Source organism: Pseudophryne corroboree, chromosome 4 (assembly GCF_028390025.1).
Source record: "Pseudophryne corroboree isolate aPseCor3 chromosome 4, aPseCor3.hap2, whole genome shotgun sequence".
NCBI classification, from domain to species: domain Eukaryota; kingdom Metazoa; phylum Chordata; class Amphibia; order Anura; family Myobatrachidae; genus Pseudophryne; species Pseudophryne corroboree.
In genome coordinates, this window is record NC_086447.1 from 563,441,856 (window position 1) to 563,463,441 (window position 21,586).

The 21,586-nt window shown below is 44.6% G+C and overlaps 1 protein-coding gene across 4 annotated transcripts in view; it reads right to left on the minus strand.

Moving 5' to 3' along the window:
• NHSL1 (NHS like 1) overlaps nucleotides 1-21,586 on the minus strand; it is a 349,242-nt gene that overhangs the window by 138,579 nt on the left and 189,077 nt on the right. Inside the window, exon 1 of one of the 4 annotated variants that reach the window (XM_063917430.1) lies at nucleotides 17,326-18,045. The exons of the other annotated variants lie outside the window; for them this stretch is intronic. Within the exon in view, the coding sequence (XP_063773500.1) occupies nucleotides 17,326-17,530 (205 nt within the window). The 5' untranslated portion in view covers nucleotides 17,531-18,045. Of the gene's footprint in view, nucleotides 1-17,325; nucleotides 18,046-21,586 lie in introns of those variants that run through there. 4 annotated transcript variants of the gene reach the window in all.

A 21,586-nucleotide genomic window follows, 5' to 3' on the forward strand; every position in this document is an offset into this window, starting at 1 on the left:
AAGATTTTGTGCCCGAACGAGAAGGGTGCAATCTAGGTGGCTCTCCTGAGCTGCTTAGAGTAAAAGTTTAAATAGGTTTTTTATTTTCAGTGAGACCTGCTGGCAACGGGCTCACTGCATCGAGGGACTTAGGGGAGAGAAACGAACTCACCTGCGTGCAGAGTGGATTGGGTTTCTTAGGCTACTGGACATTAGCTCCAGAGGGACGATCACAGGCCCAGCCATGGATGGGTCCCGGAGCCGCGCCGCCGGCCCCCTTACAGATGCTGAAGCAAGAAGAGGTCCATAAATCGGCGGCAGAAGACTTTCCTGTCTTCATAAGGTAGCGCACAGCACTGCAGCTGTGCGCCATTGCTCTCAGCACACTTCACACTCCGGTCACTGAGGGTGCAGGACGCTGGGGGGGGGCGTCCTGGGAAGCAATGAATTTACCTTAGTTGGCGAAAAATACATCACATATAGCTCCTGGGCTATATGGATGTATTTAACCCCTGCCAGTTTTCCATAAAAAAGCGGGAGAAGAGCCCGCCGTGAAGGGGGCGGGGCCTATCTCCTCAGCACACAGCGCCATTTTTCCCACACAGCTCCGCTGGTAGGAAGGCTCCCAGAATCTCCCCTGCATCCTGCAACTACAGAAACAGGGTAAAAAAGAGAGGGGGGCACTTATTTGGCAAAATAACAGATATAAGCAGCTATAAGGGATAGACACTTATTGTAAGGTTGTCCCTATACATATATAGCGCTCTGGTGTGTGCTGGCAAACTCTCCCTCTGTCTCCCCAAAGGGCTAAGTGGGTCCTGTCCTCTATCAGAGCATTCCCTGTGTGTGTGCTGGGTGTCGGTACGTGTGTGTCGACATGTATGAGGAGGAAAATGATGTGGAGGCGGAGCAATTGCCTATACTGGTGATGTCACCCCCTAGGGAGTCGACACCTGAATGGATGGCCGTAATTAAGGAATTACGTGACAGTGTCGGCACGTTACAGAAAACTGTTGACGACATGAGACAGCCGGCAGCTCAGTTAGTGCCTGTCCAGGCGTCTCAAACACCGTCAGGGGCTATTAAACGCCCGTTACCTCAGTGGGTCGACACGGACCCAGACACAGACACTGACTCCAGTGTCGACGGTGAAGAAACAAACGTATTTTCCAGTAGGGCCACACGTTACATGATCACGGCAATGAAGGAGGTTTTGCACATCTCTGATACTGCAAGTACCACAAAAAGGGGTATTATGTGGGGTGTGAAAAAACTACCCGTAGTTTTTCCTGAATCAGATGAATTGAATGAAGTGTGTGATGAAGCGTGGGTTACCCCCGACAGAAAACTGCTAATTTCTAAAAAATTATTGGCACTATATCCCTTCCCACCAGAGGTTAGGGCTCGTTGGGAAACACCCCCTAGGGTGGATAAGGCGCTCACACGCTTATCAAAACAAGTGGCGTTACCGTCTCCAGAAACGGCCGCCCTTAAGGAGCCAGCAGATAGGAGGCTGGAAAATATCCTTAAAAGTATATACACACATACTGGTGTTATACTGCGACCAGCAATCGCCTCAGCCTGGATGTGCAGTGCTGGGGTGGCTTGGTCGGATTCCCTGACTGAAAATATTGATACCCTGGACAGGGACAATATATTATTGACTATAGAGCATTTAAAGGATGCATTCCTATATATGCGAGATGCACAGAGAGACATTTGCACTCTGGCATCAAGAGTAAGTGCGATGTCCATTTCTGCCAGAAGAGGATTATGGACGCGACAGTGGTCAGGGGATGCAGATTCCAAATGGCATATGGAAGTATTGCCGTATAAAGGGGAGGAGTTATTTGGGGGCGGTCTATCGGACCTGGTGGCCACGGCAACGGCTGGAAAATCCACCTTTTTACCCCAAGTCACCTCGCAGCAGAAAAAGATACCGCCTTTTCAGGCTCAGTCCTTTCGTCCCCATAAGGGCAAGCGGGCAAAAGGCCACTCATATCTGCCCCGGGGCAGAGGAAGGGGAAAAAGACTGCAACAGACAGCTTCTTCCCACGACCAGAAGCCCTCCCCCGCTTCTGCCAAGTCCTCAGCATGACGCTGGGGCCTTACAAGCGGACTCAGGCACGGTGGGGGCCCGTCTCAAGAATTTCAGCGCGCAGTGGGCTCACTCGCAAGTGGACCCCTGGATCCTGCAGGTAGTATCTCAGGGGTACAAATTGGAATTCGAGACGTCTCCCCCTCGCCGGTTCTTGAAGTCTGCTTTACCAACGTCTACCCCCAACATGGAGGCGGTATTGGAAGCCATTCACAAGCTGTATTCCCAGCAAGTGATAATCAAGGTACCCCTCCTACAACAGGGAAAGGGGTATTACTCCACGCTGTTTGTGGTACCGAAGCCGGACGGCTCGGTGAGACCCATTTTAAATCTGAAAGCCTTGAACACTTACATAAAAAGGTTCAAGTTCAAGATGGAGTCACTCAGAGCAGTGATAGCGAACCTGGAAGAAGGGGACTACATGGTGTCTCTGGACATCAAGGATGCTTACCTCCATGTCCCAATTTGCCCTTCTCACCAAGGGTACCTCAGGTTTGTGGTACAGAACTGTTACTATCAGTTTCAGACGCTGCCGTTTGGATTGTCCACGGCACCCCGGGTCTTTACCAAGGTAATGGCCGAAATGATGATTCTTCTTCGAAGAAAAGGCGTCTTAATTATCCCTTACTTGGACGATCTCCTGATAAGGGCACGGTCCAGAGAACAGTTAGAGGTCGGAGTAGCACTATCTCAAATAGTACTACGACAGCACGGATGGATTCTAAATATTCCAAAATCGCAGCTGATTCCGACGACACGTCTGCTGTTCCTAGGGATGATTCTGGACACAGTACAGAAAAAGGTGTTTCTCCCGGAAGAGAAAGCCAGGGAGTTATCCGACCTAGTCAGGAAACTCCTAAGACCAGGCCAGGTGTCAGTGCATCAGTGCACAAGGGTCCTGGGAAAGATGGTGGCTTCTTACGAAGCGATTCCATTCGGCAGATTCCACGCAAGAACTTTTCAGTTGGATCTGCTAGACAAATGGTCCGGATCGCATCTTCAAATGCATCAGCGGATAACCCTGTCTCCAAGGACAAGGGTGTCTCTCCTGTGGTGGTTACAGAGTGCTCATCTCCTAGAGGGCCGCAGATTCGGCATTCAGGATTGGGTCCTGGTGACCACGGATGCCAGCCTGAGAGGCTGGGGAGCACTCACACAGGGAAAAAATTTCCAGGGCTTGTGGTCAAGCATGGAAACGTCACTTCACATAAATATCCTGGAACTAAGGGCCATTTACAATGCCCTAAGTCAGGCAAGGCCTCTGCTTCAGGGTCAGCCAGTATTGATCCAGTCGGACAACATCACGGCAGTCGCCCACGTAAACAGACAGGGCGGCACAAGAAGCAGGAGGGCAATGACGGAAGTGGCAAGGATTCTTCGCTGGGCGGAAAATCATGTGATAGCACTGTCAGCAGTGTTCATTCCGGGAGTGGACAACTGGGAAGCAGACTTCCTCAGCAGACACGATCTTCACCCGGGGGAGTGGGGACTTCACCCAGAAGTCTTCCACATGATTGTAAACCGTTGGGAAAAACCAAAGGTGGACATGATGGCGTCTCGCCTCAACAAAAAACTGGACAGATATTGTTCCAGGTCAAGGGACCCTCAGGCAATAGCTGTGGACGCTCTGGTAACACCGTAGGTGTACCGGTCAGTGTATGTGTTCCCTCCTCTTCCTCTCATACCAAAAGTACTGAGAATCATAAGAAGGAGAGGAGTAAAGACTATACTCGTGGCTCCGGATTGGCCAAGAAGGACTTGGTACCCGGAAATTCAAGAGATGCTCACGGAAGACCCGTGGCCTCTACCTCTAAGACAGGACCTGCTCCAGCAGGGACCATGTCTGTTCCAAGACTTACCGCGGCTGCGTTTGACGGCATGGCGGTTGAACGCCGGATCCTGAAGGAAAAAGGCATTCCGGATGAAGTCATCCCTACCCTGATCAAAGCCAGGAAGGATGTAACCGTACAACATTATCACCGTATTTGGCGTAAATATGTTGCGTGGTGCGAGGCCAGGAAGGCCCCTACGGAGGAATTTCAACTGGGTCGATTCCTGCATTTCCTGCAAACAGGACTGTCTATGGGCCTCAAATTAGGGTCCATTAAGGTTCAAATTTCGGCCCTGTCGATATTCTTCCAAAAAGAACTAGCTTCTGTACCTGAAGTTCAGACGTTTGTCAAGGGAGTACTGCATATACAGCCTCCTTTTGTGCCTCCAGTGGCACCTTGGGATCTCAATGTAGTGTTGGGATTCCTAAAATCACATTGGTTTGAACCACTCACCACTGTGGACTTGAAATATCTCACTTGGAAAGTGGTAATGCTGTTAGCCCTGGCTTCAGCCAGGCGTGTATCAGAATTGGCGGCTTTATCCTATAAAAGCCCTTACCTAATTTTTCATACGGACAGGGCAGAATTGAGGACTCGTCCTCAATTTCTCCCTAAGGTGGTTTCAGCATTTCACTTAAACCAACCTATCGTGGTGCCTGCGGCTACTAGGGACTTGGAGGATTCCAAGTTGCTGGACGTAGTCAGGGCCCTGAAAATATATGTTTCCAGGACGGCTGGAGTCAGAAAATCTGACTCGCTGTTTATCCTGTATGCACAATTCAGCTTGCACATTCTGTGGCAGGCCTGCCACTGCCAAAATCTGTAAAAGCCCATTCCACACGGAAAGTGGGCTCATCTTGGGCGGCTGCCCGAGGGGTCTCGGCTTTACAACTTTGCCGAGCAGCTACTTGGTCAGGGGCACACACGTTTGCTAAATTCTACAAATTTGATACCCTGGCTGAGGAGGACCTGGAGTTCTCTCATTCGGTGCTGCAGAGTCATCCGCACTCTCCCGCCCGTTTGGGAGCTTTGGTATAATCCCCATGGTCCTTTCGGAGTCCCCAGCATCCACTAGGACGTTAGAGAAAATAAGAATTTACTTACCGATAATTCTATTTCTCATAGTCCGTAGTGGATGCTGGGCGCCCATCCCAAGTGCGGATTGTCTGCATTACTTGTACATAGTTATTGTTACAAAAATCGGGTTATTGTTGTTGTGAGCCATCTTTTCAGAGGCTCCTTCTGTTATCATGCTGTTAACTGGGTTCAGATCACAAATTGTACGGTGTGATTGGTGTGGCTGGTAATGAGTCTTACCCGGGATTCAAAATCCTTCCTTATTGTGTATGCTCGTCCGGGCACAGTATCCTAACTGAGGCTTGGAGGAGGGTCATGGGGGGAGGAGCCAGTGCACACCAGCTAGTCCTAAAGCTTTTACTTTGTGCCCAGTCTCCTGCGGAGCCGCTATTCCCCATGGTCCTTTCGGAGTCCCCAGCATCCACTACGGACTATGAGAAATAGAATTATCGGTAAGTAAATTCTTATTTTTTCATTGGTGGCAGTGGTTGGCTTCGAAATATCTGCATATTTAATCTATTTGGAATGTGTTTTTTCAGGCCATTTATCAATGTAGTCATGCTGGGATATTGCTCCAATAAGCAGCTGTCCAGTGAATGCAAAACACTGTAGTTTTACAGTAGAATTAACTGGAAAAGATTACACTGACTGTATTCAGTGTCCCTGTTACACCAGGGTTGCCGTCATTCTGGCAGCCAGCTTGGTACTTTCAGGGGGCGATGCGAGTGGGCGTGATGCAGCATAGGGGCGTGACTAAGTTAAAAAAAAAAGATAGCACAGGGGGCGTGGTGTTCAGTGTGTCATCGTGGCCACGCCCCCATTATACAATGCCAAAATGACAGGCATTGTACAGTGGGGGGCAGGGATACGATGACGCTTCAACAGGTCATTGGGGCCTCCCAGCCATGACAAGAGAGTAGACAATACTTTGACTGTAACCAGTGTTCCTGTTACACTAAATGTAACCAGTGCTCCTCAGAATGTGTATATAGGAGCTACAAATCAAGTGGAGGGATCTGCATAAATCCCTTTTGGCACTCTGATAGCAATTGCCGGCTCTCTCCAATGGAAAGAGCTGGCAATTGCTATCAAATGATGGTATCAGCTATCGGAGACAAACTGAAAACTTTAGGTTATAAGAAAGGGTAAAATAAAATAACATCTCGATGAGAAGCAGAATGATAGATGGTATTTCCATGCTGAAAGCAACAGAATGATGAAGCAGATATACAGGTTGAGTCTCCCTTATCCAAAATGCTTGGGACCAGAGGTATTTTGGATATGGGATTTTTCCGTATTTTGGAATAACTGCATACCATAATGAGATATCATGGTGATGGGACCTAAGTCTAAGCACAGGATGCATTTATGTTACATATACACCTTATACACACAGCCTGAAGGTCATTTCAACCAATATTTTTTATAACTTTGTGCATTAAACAAAGTGTGTCTACATTCACACAATTCATTTATGTTTCATATACACCTTATATACACAGCCTGAATGTCATTTAATACAATATTTTTAATAATTCTGTGTATTAAACAAAGTTTGTGTACAATGAGCCATCAAAAAACAAAGGTTTCACTATCTCACTCTCACTCAAAAAAGTCTGTATTTCGGAATATTTGGATATATGGGATACTCAACCTGTATTACAAACTCCCCCACACAGTGTACAAATTGTGCAAGATACTGACAGGGAACACCCCATTCCAGCGTAAAGCACAGCCTGGTGTACCTCTGCCTAGCTCTGCTGTAAATATATGAAATTCTAAGCTGAGAGTATCATACAAAGCATATACAGTACACATCAAATCACCATGTTTCCCATCAATCCCTCAGATTCAAATGAGCAATTACAAATTATTACGCCAGTGTATAAACGCCCTGACACGAGTAGAATATTATACAATGACACACCTAACCCCGCAGCAATGATTTACAGATGTGTCTAGCCTAGTATTTGCATGAACACAGCTCTGTAATTCCTGTAGGGCAAGAGGAAAGATGGGAGTGGTGACTAGATGATGACTGCACTGCCAAATACATGTGCAGTAAAAATAAACTAAGGAGAACATGTAAATGATAAAGCCTCTGTTTTCCATGTTATCTGAGTGCCGCTGGCTGCCTTACCTGTCTCAGCCAGACAAGCAGCAACAGCAAGCATTAGTAAGGAGAGTGAGGGCTGATGTTAAAACACGTGCTTACAGAATTTTCAACAGTTTGTAGATAAATGTGTATTTTATAGTTTAGTACATCGAAAACATTGATCATACTAAAACAATACAGAAATAAACAAGATATATGTTATTGATCACTTCCTTTTATATACTACAACTGTGCACTCGGTTTGGCAGATGTCTGACATAAGTTATAACAGGTAGGGCCCTTTTTACCATTTCATTTAGCTAGAACTAATGTCAGTGCCCCTTCTACTACTGTACACCACGAAGCACAATATTGCTCATTTATAAACCCTAGATGAAAATAATAATGATAATAATAATAATAACAACTATTATTATTTATTGCTCTATTACTCTGACTAAAGATTGCATTTGATGATATCTCAGGCTAGCTCAAACGGGATCCGGTCTCTAGGTCGACAAGACTTAGGAGGTCGACATGAGTTTTTCACAATTTTTAAAAAAAATTTGAACTTTTTCATACTTTACGATCCACGTGGACTAAAATTGGTAATAGTAACCTGTGCCAAGCGCAGCGGTAGCGGAGGTACCTTGCCCGAAGCATGGCGAGCTAAGCAATCCATGCGAAGGGACACGGTGCGCTAATTGGGGTTCCCAGTCACAGTACAGAGAAAACGACACCAAAAAAAGTGAAAAAATACCTCATGTCGACCTAGTACATGTCGACCTAGAAACCATGTCGACCTACTTACTGTTGACTAATAGTGGTCGACCTAGACACTGTCGACCTAAGTCAAATCTATCTAACATACCACACCCAGCTCAAACAATGAATAGGTTTAATAGGTCTATGAAACTAGAAAACATAGAGCTAATACATTTAGCACAGGGGAGATGCATGGACCTGTGCATGAAACAAGGAGTACAGTATATTGGGGAAAAATATTGAAGGTTACCATCCAAACGGCAATCATTACTCACATTGGATGCACAGCTATATCATTTATTTTATTTATTAACTGTTATGTATAAAGTGTAATCATATTATGCAGCAGAGAATATTTTAATTTTCACGTCAGTCCTTGCCCCCAGTGCATTGGTGTTTCTATGTGTGCGGTATCCAGAGGGGTCCACACCGAACACATTGCACCCATGTTTTATTACTTACCCTCTGGAGTCCTGCATCAGAGCTCCAGACACGGTGAAGAAATATAGCCGGTACAATGGCCGCCATGCATGCGCAGTAGTAATTTAGTCTCCAGAACATGGCGGGCACCATGTTTCCGGAGACCGGTACAATGCCAGTGCCTACACCGCTGTGAGTCTGCACACACGAGCCCCCCCCCCTCTGTAAAAACGCCCCTGCCCCAATGGATCTACAATACATTCGCTATAACGGAGGTTCACAAACTCTGTCATTTACAGTCCAACTTTTAAGGATATCCATGTTTGAGCACAGGTGACTTAATTAGTGCCTCAACCAATTTGATTTAACCATCTGGACTCGAGCATGGATATTCTTAGAACCTGGGCTGTAATAGCGGAGTTTGGGATACTCTGCCCTATAACATGGATACAGAAACATATTAGGGTTTATTTTTTTTGCCAGCAGACAATAGGCAATAAAAACCGAATGTCAACACCTCGGGTGACCACATAAACAAGTAACACATGCTAGTCAATGCAGGAATCTTTTTTTTTTTTTTTTTTTTTTTATCATAACAGGTAAAAGGCGCCAAGGTAGACTTCAGACACCTGTAATGTGAGCCCTAAAATCATCTGTCTTCAGCAAAAAAAAAAAAAAAAACACATAATAAAAGAAATTAAGGTTTATATAAAAATTAGAATTAGTTTCCAAATACATAATTCTGCTTTTTGTTTTTAAAATACCTTCAAGTGACTTACTGTGCTGCAGCCATAACTCATCAGCTGCTTGTCAGGGTGAGTGCAGGAAGACTTTCTGTGTTTGTCTTTAGACAGTTGCCAACACTTCAAAGCCACATTCACAAAGACATCCCGCTCAGTGAGGTAAAGCATTACAATCTTAACCATGAGTGGTTTTGGAGAGCTCTAAGAAGCCATATTTAGCAAATTACATTATATAATTATATAGAAGATCCTTATTTACAGCTTACAAGTCTTGCCATTGATGGTTTTGACAATACCATTTTATTAATACATATTAAAGCTACAAATGCATCAAAAGTAAAAAGTAGCAGACTGAATTATAGTAAACGTTTAGTCATTTACAGCTCACTGGAAAAGGATATATATCAACATACCATGTGGGTGCCATATGTGTGTGTGTGTGTATATATATATATATATATATATATATATATATACACACACACACACACACACACACACACACACACACACACACACACACACACACATAAGATGGATGGAGATGTAGCAAACCTTCTACAGATGACAAGCAAAGAAGTTGCCCATAGCAACCCATGAGCTTCCATATATCATTTTGTAGAATGTACTATGTATGTGATAGAATCTGGTTGCTATGGGCAAGGTTTTAAACATCTCCCCCATAGCAATGATTGCTGTAGGTATTAAAGAATTAACAATCACCATGTCAATCATCATGGTAACAACATTAAAGTGAGCAATGAGACCATAATATATATTATATATAAAGTGTGGAAACACCCTTGGTCTATAGGTGTAGAAACTAAACACCATTATAAAAATTAAACAAGTAAAGATATATTAATCTTAATTAATCTAATATTAATATATATGCTATGGGAGTGAGGGAAAACTTTTAAGGGTATGTCACCAGTATGGCGGCCATCTTGATGTTGGTCATCTTGGATGCAACTCAATTTTATTAATTGGGAAGGTAGTCATGTGACATATCAAACAGATGCAGAAATTCATAAGAAAAACAATGGTGCTCTTTGTTTTAATGCATCTTTATTCATTCTTGAGTTTTAGCATAAAGTACTGTACCTGCTCAGTTAAAACCGCAGAATGAATAAAGATGCATGAGTGTGCATATTTAATTGATAATTGTTATTAGTAGCAATGAGAAAAATGTTCAACTATGGCTACTTCGTCATTTGGCCGCAAATATGTGCAGGTTTGCCTGTGGAATTTAGTATTAAGGATTCTCAGTGTTACCTCAATCACACCACACCCTGGGCTTAATTCAGCGATGTACACAATTGCATTTGCAGATATGATTTTCTGTGCATGATTACCCTTCCAAATGACACAACTGCTGGCGCACAATAAGCTACAACTGCTATATTTCTTCCCAAAGTACATCAGCAGCATCCATGAGCTTATAACGGGGTATACACCTATGCAATCCATGGCCTTATCACTGATATTGGGTGAACGGGCTGACGAATGTATTGTGTATGCAGGTCCATTGCAGAAGCATTAGCCAATAAATGGCTTATAATGCTCCTGCAACGTCCAAGATGGGGAGATTTCATCTTATGTGCTGTTAATATTTATCGGATCCGCCCTCCTGATCCCATAGAAACCTGTACACACTAAGCTATTTCTAGCACATGTGTTCGGGGACACCGCACTGTGTTTCCTGATCAGCTTAGTTATGGCAAAAGTGTGTATCCAGCTTTATTCTCACCCCGTAAGTACAATGTTGCCAGCTCTCCCCTGCAGACAACCTGACTGACTTCGCATTAACTCACAAAATATGAGCACTTAAAAAGTTAAGTAGAATTTAACAATCACTTAAAAGCTGGTTATTTGCTTTTCCATGCTATGGCCTAGTAGATGTTGAATGTGGGCTTATTTTGAGTGTTATAAATGTAAAAATAGCAAGTATGGTCAGCTCTGGGGTTGGTGTATGCACTATGCAGTGAGCCTTTTATTTACTCTGTACACATTACAGCCAGCAATCAGCGCTTTGTTTACACAGCAACTTTAAGTACAGACATAACACTCCGTTGTTCTGTACGGCTTGGGCTTGATGCACTGCATAATAACCTAGTGCAACCTCTCCAGGTAGCTCACATGCAGAGATGGGGTCACTTTTCTCAACTGATCCACAGAAATTCTTACCATTCAGCATATGAACGTGGAATGTCACACATTTGTCAGCTGGAATTTGCCCTTAATTGTTACACCCAGTGTTTTACCTTATTATAGCCTACTGTATATACATAACCAAGCTGAATGGTTTTACATTCCAATTCTATTCGTAGACTACAAATTCTGCAGAAAGTAGAACTACAGTAAAGGGTGGGATGGTGAGGCAAAATGGTTCTTCAAGATGATATTCCTGGCACTTAGCACATCTATGAAATAGCCTGCACCAGCACAGAAAAGGGACACCTTATCCCAATTAGATGGGATTTCGAGCAAGTAAGGAGACACATGCATTGGAATCACGGAGGACACAACATCTACACCTTTACCTGTGCCATGCAGGGGTGTAGCTAATTGGGGGTAAGGAGGTTGCTCCCCCCTTCCCAATGTTTGGTGAAGTTCAGACATTGGGAATTTGAATCCGTAGTTGGGAAAATCAAAATGCTCATCTTTTACCAACAGGCTCTCGACAAAAGGAGAATTTATGTTTAAGTTACTACTATAAAGGGGTGTAGTACAGTATGCCGGCGCTCGGGCTCCCGGCTACCGGCATACCGACAGCATGGTGAGCGCAAAGGAGCCCCTTGCGGGCTCGCTGCGCTCGCCACGCTGCGGGCACTGTGGCGCGCTACGCGCGCCACACTATTTTGTTCTCCCTCCAGGTGGGTCGAGGACCCCCACGAGGGAGAATAGTTGTCGGTATGCCGGGTGTCGGGATTCCAGCGCCGGGATCCCGACATTCGGCATACAGAAGACCACCCCTATAAAGGGGCATAAATCATACCACTCAACTCTTCCATTTTGGGCTAGACTGTTACGCTTTTTCAGGGACTATCCCGCCATCCCAGGAAAGTTGGTGGAAACACTCTCATGCTGGATACGCTCCCAGAGTGATGGAAGCAGGGGGAGTCCCAAGAGGCCACGGCCCTTCCTACGAGGCCATACCCCTTTTTGGGGCGTGCAAGGTCTCGATTTGTTACTCCCATATGTTGGGAGGTATGCGTAAATTACTCACAAGTGGGCAATTCTCCGTGATGCACGGGACAGCTACACAAATTTAAATGACATACTTCTCAAAAATACTAAGATTTTAGTGGGTATTAAGTTATAGGGTAAGGCATTGCTACTTAGCAAGTAAGTTTTCAGATAACAACAATTTCTTAACAGACCAGTTTAAAAGGAAAGGAAAAAAATTAAATGCGTGTGATGCACAAGACTTTATGTTCACTTTCTGGAGAATCACCCAAATATATATCTGCACATTTGTTAAGCTGCATACATTTCAAGATGCACAGCCTCCTTTGAAGTGTATATGCAGTTTAGTTCAAGCCATCATTATCATCAGCGTTCCCTTACAGATGCGCTATAGCAGGTGCAAAATATACACCTCCTAACAAGCGCATATGAACATAATTGCTGACCTGCATCAGCCACATTTACTTGAACACGCTCTCACTGAACTTTGCCTATGTGATAAAGCCTCTTCCTGACCCAACCCTGTTCTGACTCTATGTTCATAAGGTTAGTTGCAAGCAAAATACGTGCGGGTCTGCAAAAGCACATTTGTGTGCTTTGTCTGCTGTGTGAATTAATGCAACCTGGCATAGTGGTCACTCTGCATCAGCCCTAGTATGTTTGATAGGGGCAATTCAATTGTACGCGATTGACGCAATGTAGTATTCCAGAAGGACGCCTCTATGGTGCATGAGAAAGCTTACAAAGTTGGCACTACTATAACTGGCCAATCTATTCACAGCCGCGGTACCTTGCATGGAACTGCATTCCCATTAGATTAATCCTGACAGCAGCATATGGAGATTCATCCAACAACAGGGCAATCAGTTTGTAAAAAATGTACTGAGAACCACAATGAGTGATGAAAGACTAGACAGCCTGATGCCGTTGAAGTGTGAAAATGAAATTGGGGAGATGATAAAATTAGATGTTGTTGTTACTAGACGGGCTTCTTTGAAAAAAGGATAATTAACATTAAGCATAACGTAAAAATAGATGTAAATCTTGTATTATTAACTTTACTTTTGTTTGCATGATAAAAGTATTTGGTTGTTTTTAAATATATATAATAAATATTGTATTCTTCAAGATGTCATGGGACAAATTATAATATTTTGCAGCATTTACCTCTTTTGAGTTTGAATTCTAGAATTCATAGTTGAGAAATTACTCAATTCTGCCGCCACACCCCTAATAATAATAAAATATATATATATATACACACACACACACACACACACACACACACACACACACACACACACACACATATATACACCGCTCAAAAAAATAAAAAGAACACTTAAACAACACAATGTAACTCCAAGTCAATCAGACTTTTGTTAAATCAAACTGTCCACTTAGGAAGCAACACTGATTGACAATCAATTTCACATGCTGTTGTGCAAATGGAATAGTCAACAGGTGGAAATTATAGTCAATTAGCAAGACACCCCCAATAAAGGAGTTGTTCTGCAGGTGGTGACCACAGACCACTTCTCAGCTCCTATGCTTTCTGGCTGATGTTTTGGTCACTTTTGAAAGCTGGCAGTGCTTTCACTCTAGTGGTAGCATGAGACGGAGTCTACAACCCACACAAGTGGCTCAGGTAGTGCAGCTCATCGAGGATGGCACATCAATGCGAGCTGTGGCAAGAAGGTTTGCTGTGTATGTCAGCATAGTGTCCAGAGCATGGAGGCACTACCAGGAGATAGGCCAGTACATCAGGAGACGTGGAGGAGGGCAACAACCCAGCAGCAGGGCCACTACCTCCGCCTTTGTGCAAGGAGGAACAGGAGGAGCACTGCCAGAGCCCTGCAAAATGACCTCCAGTAAGCCACAAATGTGCATGTGTCTACTCAAACGATCAGAAACAGACTCCATGAGGGTGGTATGAGGGCCCGACGTCCACAGGTGGGGGTTGTGCTTACAGCCCAACACCGTGCAGGACGTTTGGCATTTGCCAGAGAACACCAAGACTGGCAAATTCGCCACTGGCGCCCTGTGCTCTTCACAGATGAAAGCAGGTTCTCACTGAGCACATGTGACAGAGTCTGGAGACGCCAAGGAGAACGGTCTGCTGCCTGCAACATCCTCCACCATGACCGGTTTGGCAGTGGGTCAGTAATGGTGTGGGGTGGCATTGCTTTGGGGGGCCGCACAGCCCTTAAATGCTCGCCAGAAGTAGCCTGACTGCCATTAGGTACCGAGATGAGATCCTCAGACCCCTTGTGAGACCATATGCTGGTGCGGTTGGCCCTGGGTTCCTCCTAATGCAAGACAATGCTAGACCTCATGTGGCTGGAGTGTGTCAGCAGTTCCTGCAAGACGAAGGCATTGATGCTATGGACTGGCCCGCTCGTTCCCCAGACCTGAATCCAATTGAGCACATCTGGGACATCATGTCTCGCTCCATCCACCAACGCCATGTTGCACCACAGACTGTCCAGGATTTGGCGGATGCTTTAGTCCAGGTCTGGGAGGAGATCCCTCAGAAGACCATCCGCCACCTCATCAGGAGCATGTCCAGGCGTTGTAGGGAGGTCATACAGGTACGTGGAGGCCACACACACTACTGAGCCTCATTTTGACTTGTTTTAAGGACATTACATCAAAGTTGGATCAGCCTGTAGTGTGTTTTTCCACTTTAATTTTGAGTGTGACTCCAAATCCAGACCTCCATGGGTTAACAAATTTGATTTCCATTGATAATTTTTGTGTGATTTTGTTGTCAGCACATTCAACTATGTAAAGAACAAAGTATTTAATAAGAATATTTAATTCATTCAGATCTAGGATGTGTTATTTTAGTGTTCCCTTTATTTTTTTGAGCAGTGTATCTATCTATCTATCTATCTATCTATCTATCTATATATATATATATATATATATATATATATATCTATATATATATATCTCATAGGGGACTCTCTGAATAATATAAGGTGATTCTCTGAATATACCTGAACTTTTATGTCGCTTTTATATATTTTTCTTGTGCCAAAGAATATATATATTTTTTATATTGTTTTTATAATGTCTGTTTGGGAAAATTTTACCCTTCCTTTTTATAATCACTCTGTGTGCGAATATGTTCTCCGTGTTGTTAATAAATTAATATTTGACATTTTACAAAAACAAATTGCTATTGGTCTGTTAACGAATTTTCGAATTTATGACATCAGTGGTCAATCTTAAATATCCTATCCCTTTTTACTATATATATATATATATATATATATATATATATATATATAAAAAGGAACTCGCTTTTCCAGCTCATTGGAAAAAGCAAAACAAGCCAGCACTCACGGTTTAGATGAGAAAACTAAGAATTATTCCATATCAAGGCGACAAGTGTACATACAGGCACAGCCCAACAGCTGTTTTCAACCAATACAGGTCTTCTTCGTTTTCTCATCTAAACCGTGAGTGCTGGCTTATTTTGCTTTTTCCAATGAGCTGGAAAAGCGAGTGCCTTTATGTTATTTTACTGCCTTGCACCATCTATTCATTCTGTACTATGGTTTTGAGTGCTGTCATTTTTGCTCTTATATATATACACACACACACACACATATACATACTACATTGAATGCATCACAAGGTGCTCCCTAGCATCAACAGAAAAGGCTGCACTGGGATAACTACTCTGAGATACATAGGTGATTCAATTAAATGAGCTTTATTCAGTCATTGTTTTCAGGTGTCATCACCATCACCCCCACAGTCATCTCAGTCTGCCTCATTGTTTTACTGCCTAAACTATGCCTAAACTGCCTTTACTGCCTAAACTGCAATATAGAATCCACTTACGCACCCTACACACTTGATTCATCTTGTTCAGTAATGAACGACAAATCGTTCATATCGCTCAGTGTGTATGCACCAACGATGAACGATGCGCGGCCCGCGGTCGTTCATCATTGGTTCTCCGTCGCTTTGCAATGCAAGTCAATTTGGACGATGATCGATCATCATTCAGATCGATCATAGTCCAAATTAAATGCATCGGCAAGTGTGTAGGGCGCTTAAGGTCTAGACATGGCCTTGTTCTTGGCCCATACAGTGAAACGGTGCCCTCTGTACAGTGCTACATACAATAAGAGTGATCCAGACACATGGTTGTCAGTGACTATACAAAGAGAATGAATAAGGAGAAATAAAGGCATTGTATGCTTGGATATGTTACAGAGGAATGCTATCCCTAGAAGCAAACTTTACGTTTTGTGCAGCTTCCACCATGCCAGCTGTAGGAGGTCTGGACCTCAGGATTGAGTCACTCTCCAATTACATCATACCATGTGCTAATGACATCAAACACACCACTGTCATTATGTCATGCACCAATGGTATTGATTTCAGTGGTATGAGAGGATAACAGACCAAGGCAATGGATTGCTGCAGAGATTATATCACCTACAGTGAGTAGTAATAGTAAACAAAACAAAAAAGTAATGCAACACAAACTGCTCATACAATTATAGCTTGATAATTACATTATACAAATTTCAAAGCAACAGTATCAAAAGCTCATCATTATAGGTGGATATTCCTGTTAACTATTTTATAAAGTACAGTTTTTTTTTTTTTTTTAATGTTGGTTGACTATAAATAAATGTTAGTAACAATGCCACTAATGGAATATATACTATTTACCAGCGGGCGGGATGCCGGCTGTCAAGATGCCGGCAGCGGCATCCCACCCGCCAGAATGCCGGCAGCAGGGCAAGCGCAAAGAGTTCCCTTGCGGGTTCGCTGTGCTCACCACAGGTTCTATTCTCACTCTATGGGTGTCGTGGACACCAACGAGTGGGAATAACTCCTGTGCGCCAGCTGTCGGCATTATCGGCCGCCAGGATTCTGGCGTTGGTATCCTGACCGCCGGGATCCCGACAGCTGGCAAATTGATTGCATCGCCCACTAATATCCTAAACGAATGTCCCATGATTCCCATAGATCAATATTGGGATTATTGTGATGAGATGACACAGGTATGCTGTATTTGCCACTGAGGTGTGCTACATAGAGGACTAGAACAGCAATGCATGCTATTTAGCATCATTAGTAATTCTTCTTTAACAATACCTTTAGCAGTGTGTCTTCGACACCCCCGAGTATCAGGCTCATTGTCAGCCTTCTGTCTGCTTGTAGAAAGTTCTCCATCACTACGAAATAACTTCTTAGTTCTCTGAGACAAGGAGGAGAAATGTATCCAGCTCACAGGACGAGAGAAGGAACGCTGAGGGCTTTTCTTGGACCTAAAGCTGAAAGACCTTGCCTCTTTCTTCATGTTTCCTTTGCACAGGAATCTGATTCACCTGTCTAATGGCTGTGGTACATGATGGTGACATAAGAAGTCATCTTGGAATGGATCTCCCCAGCATAATTTTGGAATGGAATAAGGGAAAACAACCTGGACACATATTACTTATACAGACTACAACATCAACTCTTTACTGAGCCCCCTTCCATCCTTTAAAGTAAGAATTGGTCTGATCCAAGCACCTTATAGCATTGTGGAGTAGAACCTTCTCCGCCACACGATGCAATCGAGCACTTTCCACATCAGCAAAAACGTTGTTTTATCACCAGTATTCACACCTGCTTTCCAAGAAGCAAAACTCATAGTAGTCCATCATATAAAGATAAGGATTTCCCAAGGAATCTCAATGCGCACGTCAATGAATATTTGTGATCCACAGAAAGCAGAAAAGATAAACACTGTGATTTGGCTGATCCGGCTCCCAATCTAAACTTCAGGCAGGTATCCAAGCTCTAAAGCCAGTCAGAGCTGCTGGAGCCGATACCCGAGTGCTTGCTCTGTAGTGTGAAGAGAGCTCAGGGAACTCCCCACAGGGATAGATGACACATGGAACAGACCACTCCCTCAGTAGTTACAGTACAACAGTGGCACAAGACAGATTTTTTTTTTTTAAATGCATTCACTGCTCTGTCACTTTATAGCTTATGTGTAATGCAAACTGTAATCACCACTTTTATAGCACCAGTCTCAGGAAGCCAATTCTGTGTCTAGGTGCTTACTAAAGCACAATGTACAACATATATTTGCAAACATTGACATTCACATGGGGTAGCAAACTGTTAAAAGTTCAATCTCTTCAGACTCCTTACATATTGGTATTAAAAAAACATGCTTTGACTAGTGTTTTTCTATGTTAATGACAAGAGAAGCAGCATTGTCTTTTGGACCCTTGTTGACCTATTTCCTTACAGTGGCTGAAAGCGAGTGCAGAGTGGTCAATGGAGAGTTAATGTATTATAGTGGCACTTATCATGCCGCTATAGGTCTTCCTGCTTCTCCTCTTTACTGATGCGAAGCAGTAAGCAATACTGACGAGATATGCTAACATCTCGCCTGCCAGAGTGGTGGAGTAAAATCTCCCTCCTCCGTCAATCCCTGCCAGAAACACAGCGCATCACTCCAGGCCGGCTCCACTGGCCATGCACTAGATCTCCGAACCATAGCGATATCTCTCACCTGCAGAACGGACCCCCAGCAGCCGCCACAGGTTGGCACAAATACCGGCAGATAATACCTGACAATACGTGAAAAAATAAGATTTTAAACCTACCGGTAAATCTATTTCTCCTAGTCCGTAGAGGATGCTGGGGACTCCGTAAGGACCATGGGGTATAGACGGGCTCCGCAGGAGATAGGGCACCTAAAAAGAACTTTGACTATGGGTGTGCACTGGCTCCTCCCTCTATGCCCCTCCTCCAGACCTCAGTTAGAGAACTGTGCCCAGAGGAGATGGACAATACAAGGAAGGATTTAGCAATCCAAGGGCAAGATTCATACCAGCCCACACCAATCATACCATGTAACCTGGAACATACATAACCAGTTAACAGTATGAACAACCGACAGTAACGGTCCAAGACCGATGTCAACTGTAACATAACCCTTATGTAAGCAACAACTATATACAAGTCTTGCAGAGTTTCCGCACTGGGACGGGCGCCCAGCTTCCTCTACGGACTAGGAGAAATAGATAACCCGGTAGGTTTAAAATCTTATTTTCTCTTACGTCCTAGAGGATGCTGGGGACTCCGTAAGGACCATGGGGTTTATACCAAAGCATCCAATTGGGCGGGAGAGTGCGTATGACTCTGCAGCACCGACTGACCAAACGCTAGGTCCTCATCAGCCAGGGTATCAAACTTGTAGAATTTAGCAAAAGTGTTTGACCCCGACCAAGTCGCCGCTCAGCAAAGTTGTAATGCCAAGACGCCTCGGGCAGCCGCCCAAGAAGAGCCCACCTTCCTAGTGGAATGGGCCTTAACCGAATTGGGTACCGGCAATCCAGCCGTAGAGTGAGCCTGCTGAACCGTATTACAGATCCAGCGAGCAATAGTCTGCTTCAAAGCAGGAGCGCCAATCTTATTGGCCGCATACAGGACAAACAGAGCCTCTGTTTTCCTAATTCTAGCCGTCCTGCCTACATAAATCTTTAAGGCCCTGACTACGTCCAGGGATCTGGAATCCTCCAGGTCACTTGTAGCCACAGGCACCACAATAGGTTGATTCATATGGAACGAAGAAACCACTTTAGGCAAAAATTGTGGACGTGTCCTCAATTCAGCTCGATCCACATGAAAAATCAAGTAGGGGCTCTTGTGTGACAAAGCCGCCAATTCTGACACTCGCCTTGCTGATGCTAAGGCCAACAACATGACCACCTTCCAGGTAAGAAATTTCAACTCAACCTTGTTAAGCGGTTCAAACCAGTGTGATTTTAGGAACTGCAACACCACGTTCAGGTCCCATGGTGCCACTGGAGGCACAAAAGGGGGCTGGATGTGCAGCACTCCCTTTACAAACGTCTGGACTTCTGGAAGAGAAGCCAATTCCTTCTGAAAGAAAATCGAAAGGGCCGAAATCTGTACTTTAACAGAGCCTAATTTCAGGCCCATATCCACTCCTGTCTGTAGGAAGTGAAGAAGACGACCCAGATGAAAATCTTCTGTAGGTGCATTCTTGGTCTCACACCGTGACACATACTTTCGCCAGATACGGTGATAATGTTTTATCGTCACCTCCTTTCTAGCCTTTATTAAAGTAGGGATGACCTCTTCCGGAATCCCCATTTTCGCTAGGATTCGGCGTTCAACCGCTATGCCGTCAAACGTAACCGCGGTAAGTCTTGAAATACACAGGGCCCCTGCTGCAACAGGTCTTCCCTCAGAGGAAGAGGACAGGGATCTCCTGTGAGCATCTCTTGTAGATCCGAGTACCAGGCCCTTCGAGGCCAGTCTGGGACAACGAGTATCGTTCGTACTCTTCTTCGTCTTATGATCCTCAACACTTTTGTGATGAGAGGAAGAGGAGGAAACACGTAGACCGATTTGAACACCCACGGTGTTACCAGAGCGTCCACTGCTATTGCCTGAGGGTCCCGAGACCTGGCGCAGTACCTCTGAAGTTTTTTGTTGAGGCGTGACACCATCATGTCTATTTGAGGAGTTCCCCAAAGACGTGTTACGTCTGCAAAGACTTCTTGATGAAGTCCCCACTCTCCTGGATGGAGATCGTGTCTGCTGAGGAAGTCTGCTTCCCAGTTGTCCACTCCCAGAATGAAGACAGCTGACAGAGCACTTACATGATTTTCCGCCCAGCGAAGGATCCTTGTGGCTTCCGCTATCGCGACTCTGCTTTTTGTCCCGCCTTGGCGGTTCACATGAGCCACTGCTGTGACATTGCCTGATTGAATCAGAACCGGTAGGTTTCGAAGAAAGCTCTCCGCTTGTCGAAGGCCGTTGTAAATGGCCCTGAGTTCCAACACATTGATGTGTAGACAGGACTCCTGGTCTGACCAAAGACCCTGAAAATTTTTTCCCTGTGTGACCGCTCCCCATCCTCGGAGGCTCGCGTCCGTGGTAACCAGGATCCAATCCTGAATTCCGAACCAGCGACCCTCCAGGAGGTGAGCACTTTGCAACCACCACAGGAGGGACACTCTGGTCCCTGGGGACAGAGTTATTTTCCGATGTAAGTGCAGATGGGACCCGGACCACTTGTCCAGAAGGTCCCATTGAAAAGTCTTTGCATGAAACCTTCCGAAGGGAATGGCCTCGTAGGCCGCCACCATTTTCCCCAGAACTCGAGTGCATTGGTGAACTGACACCCTTTTCGGTTTTAGCAGGTCTCTGACCATGTTCTGTATGTCTTGGGCTTTCTCTATTGGGAGGAAGACCTTCATTTGTTCCGTATCCGTGTATCATACCTAGGAACGGTAGTCGAGTTGTCGGAATCAACTGTGACTTCGGTAGATTTAGAATCCAACCGTGTTGCTGGAGCACTCTCAACGAGAGCGCCACACTGTTC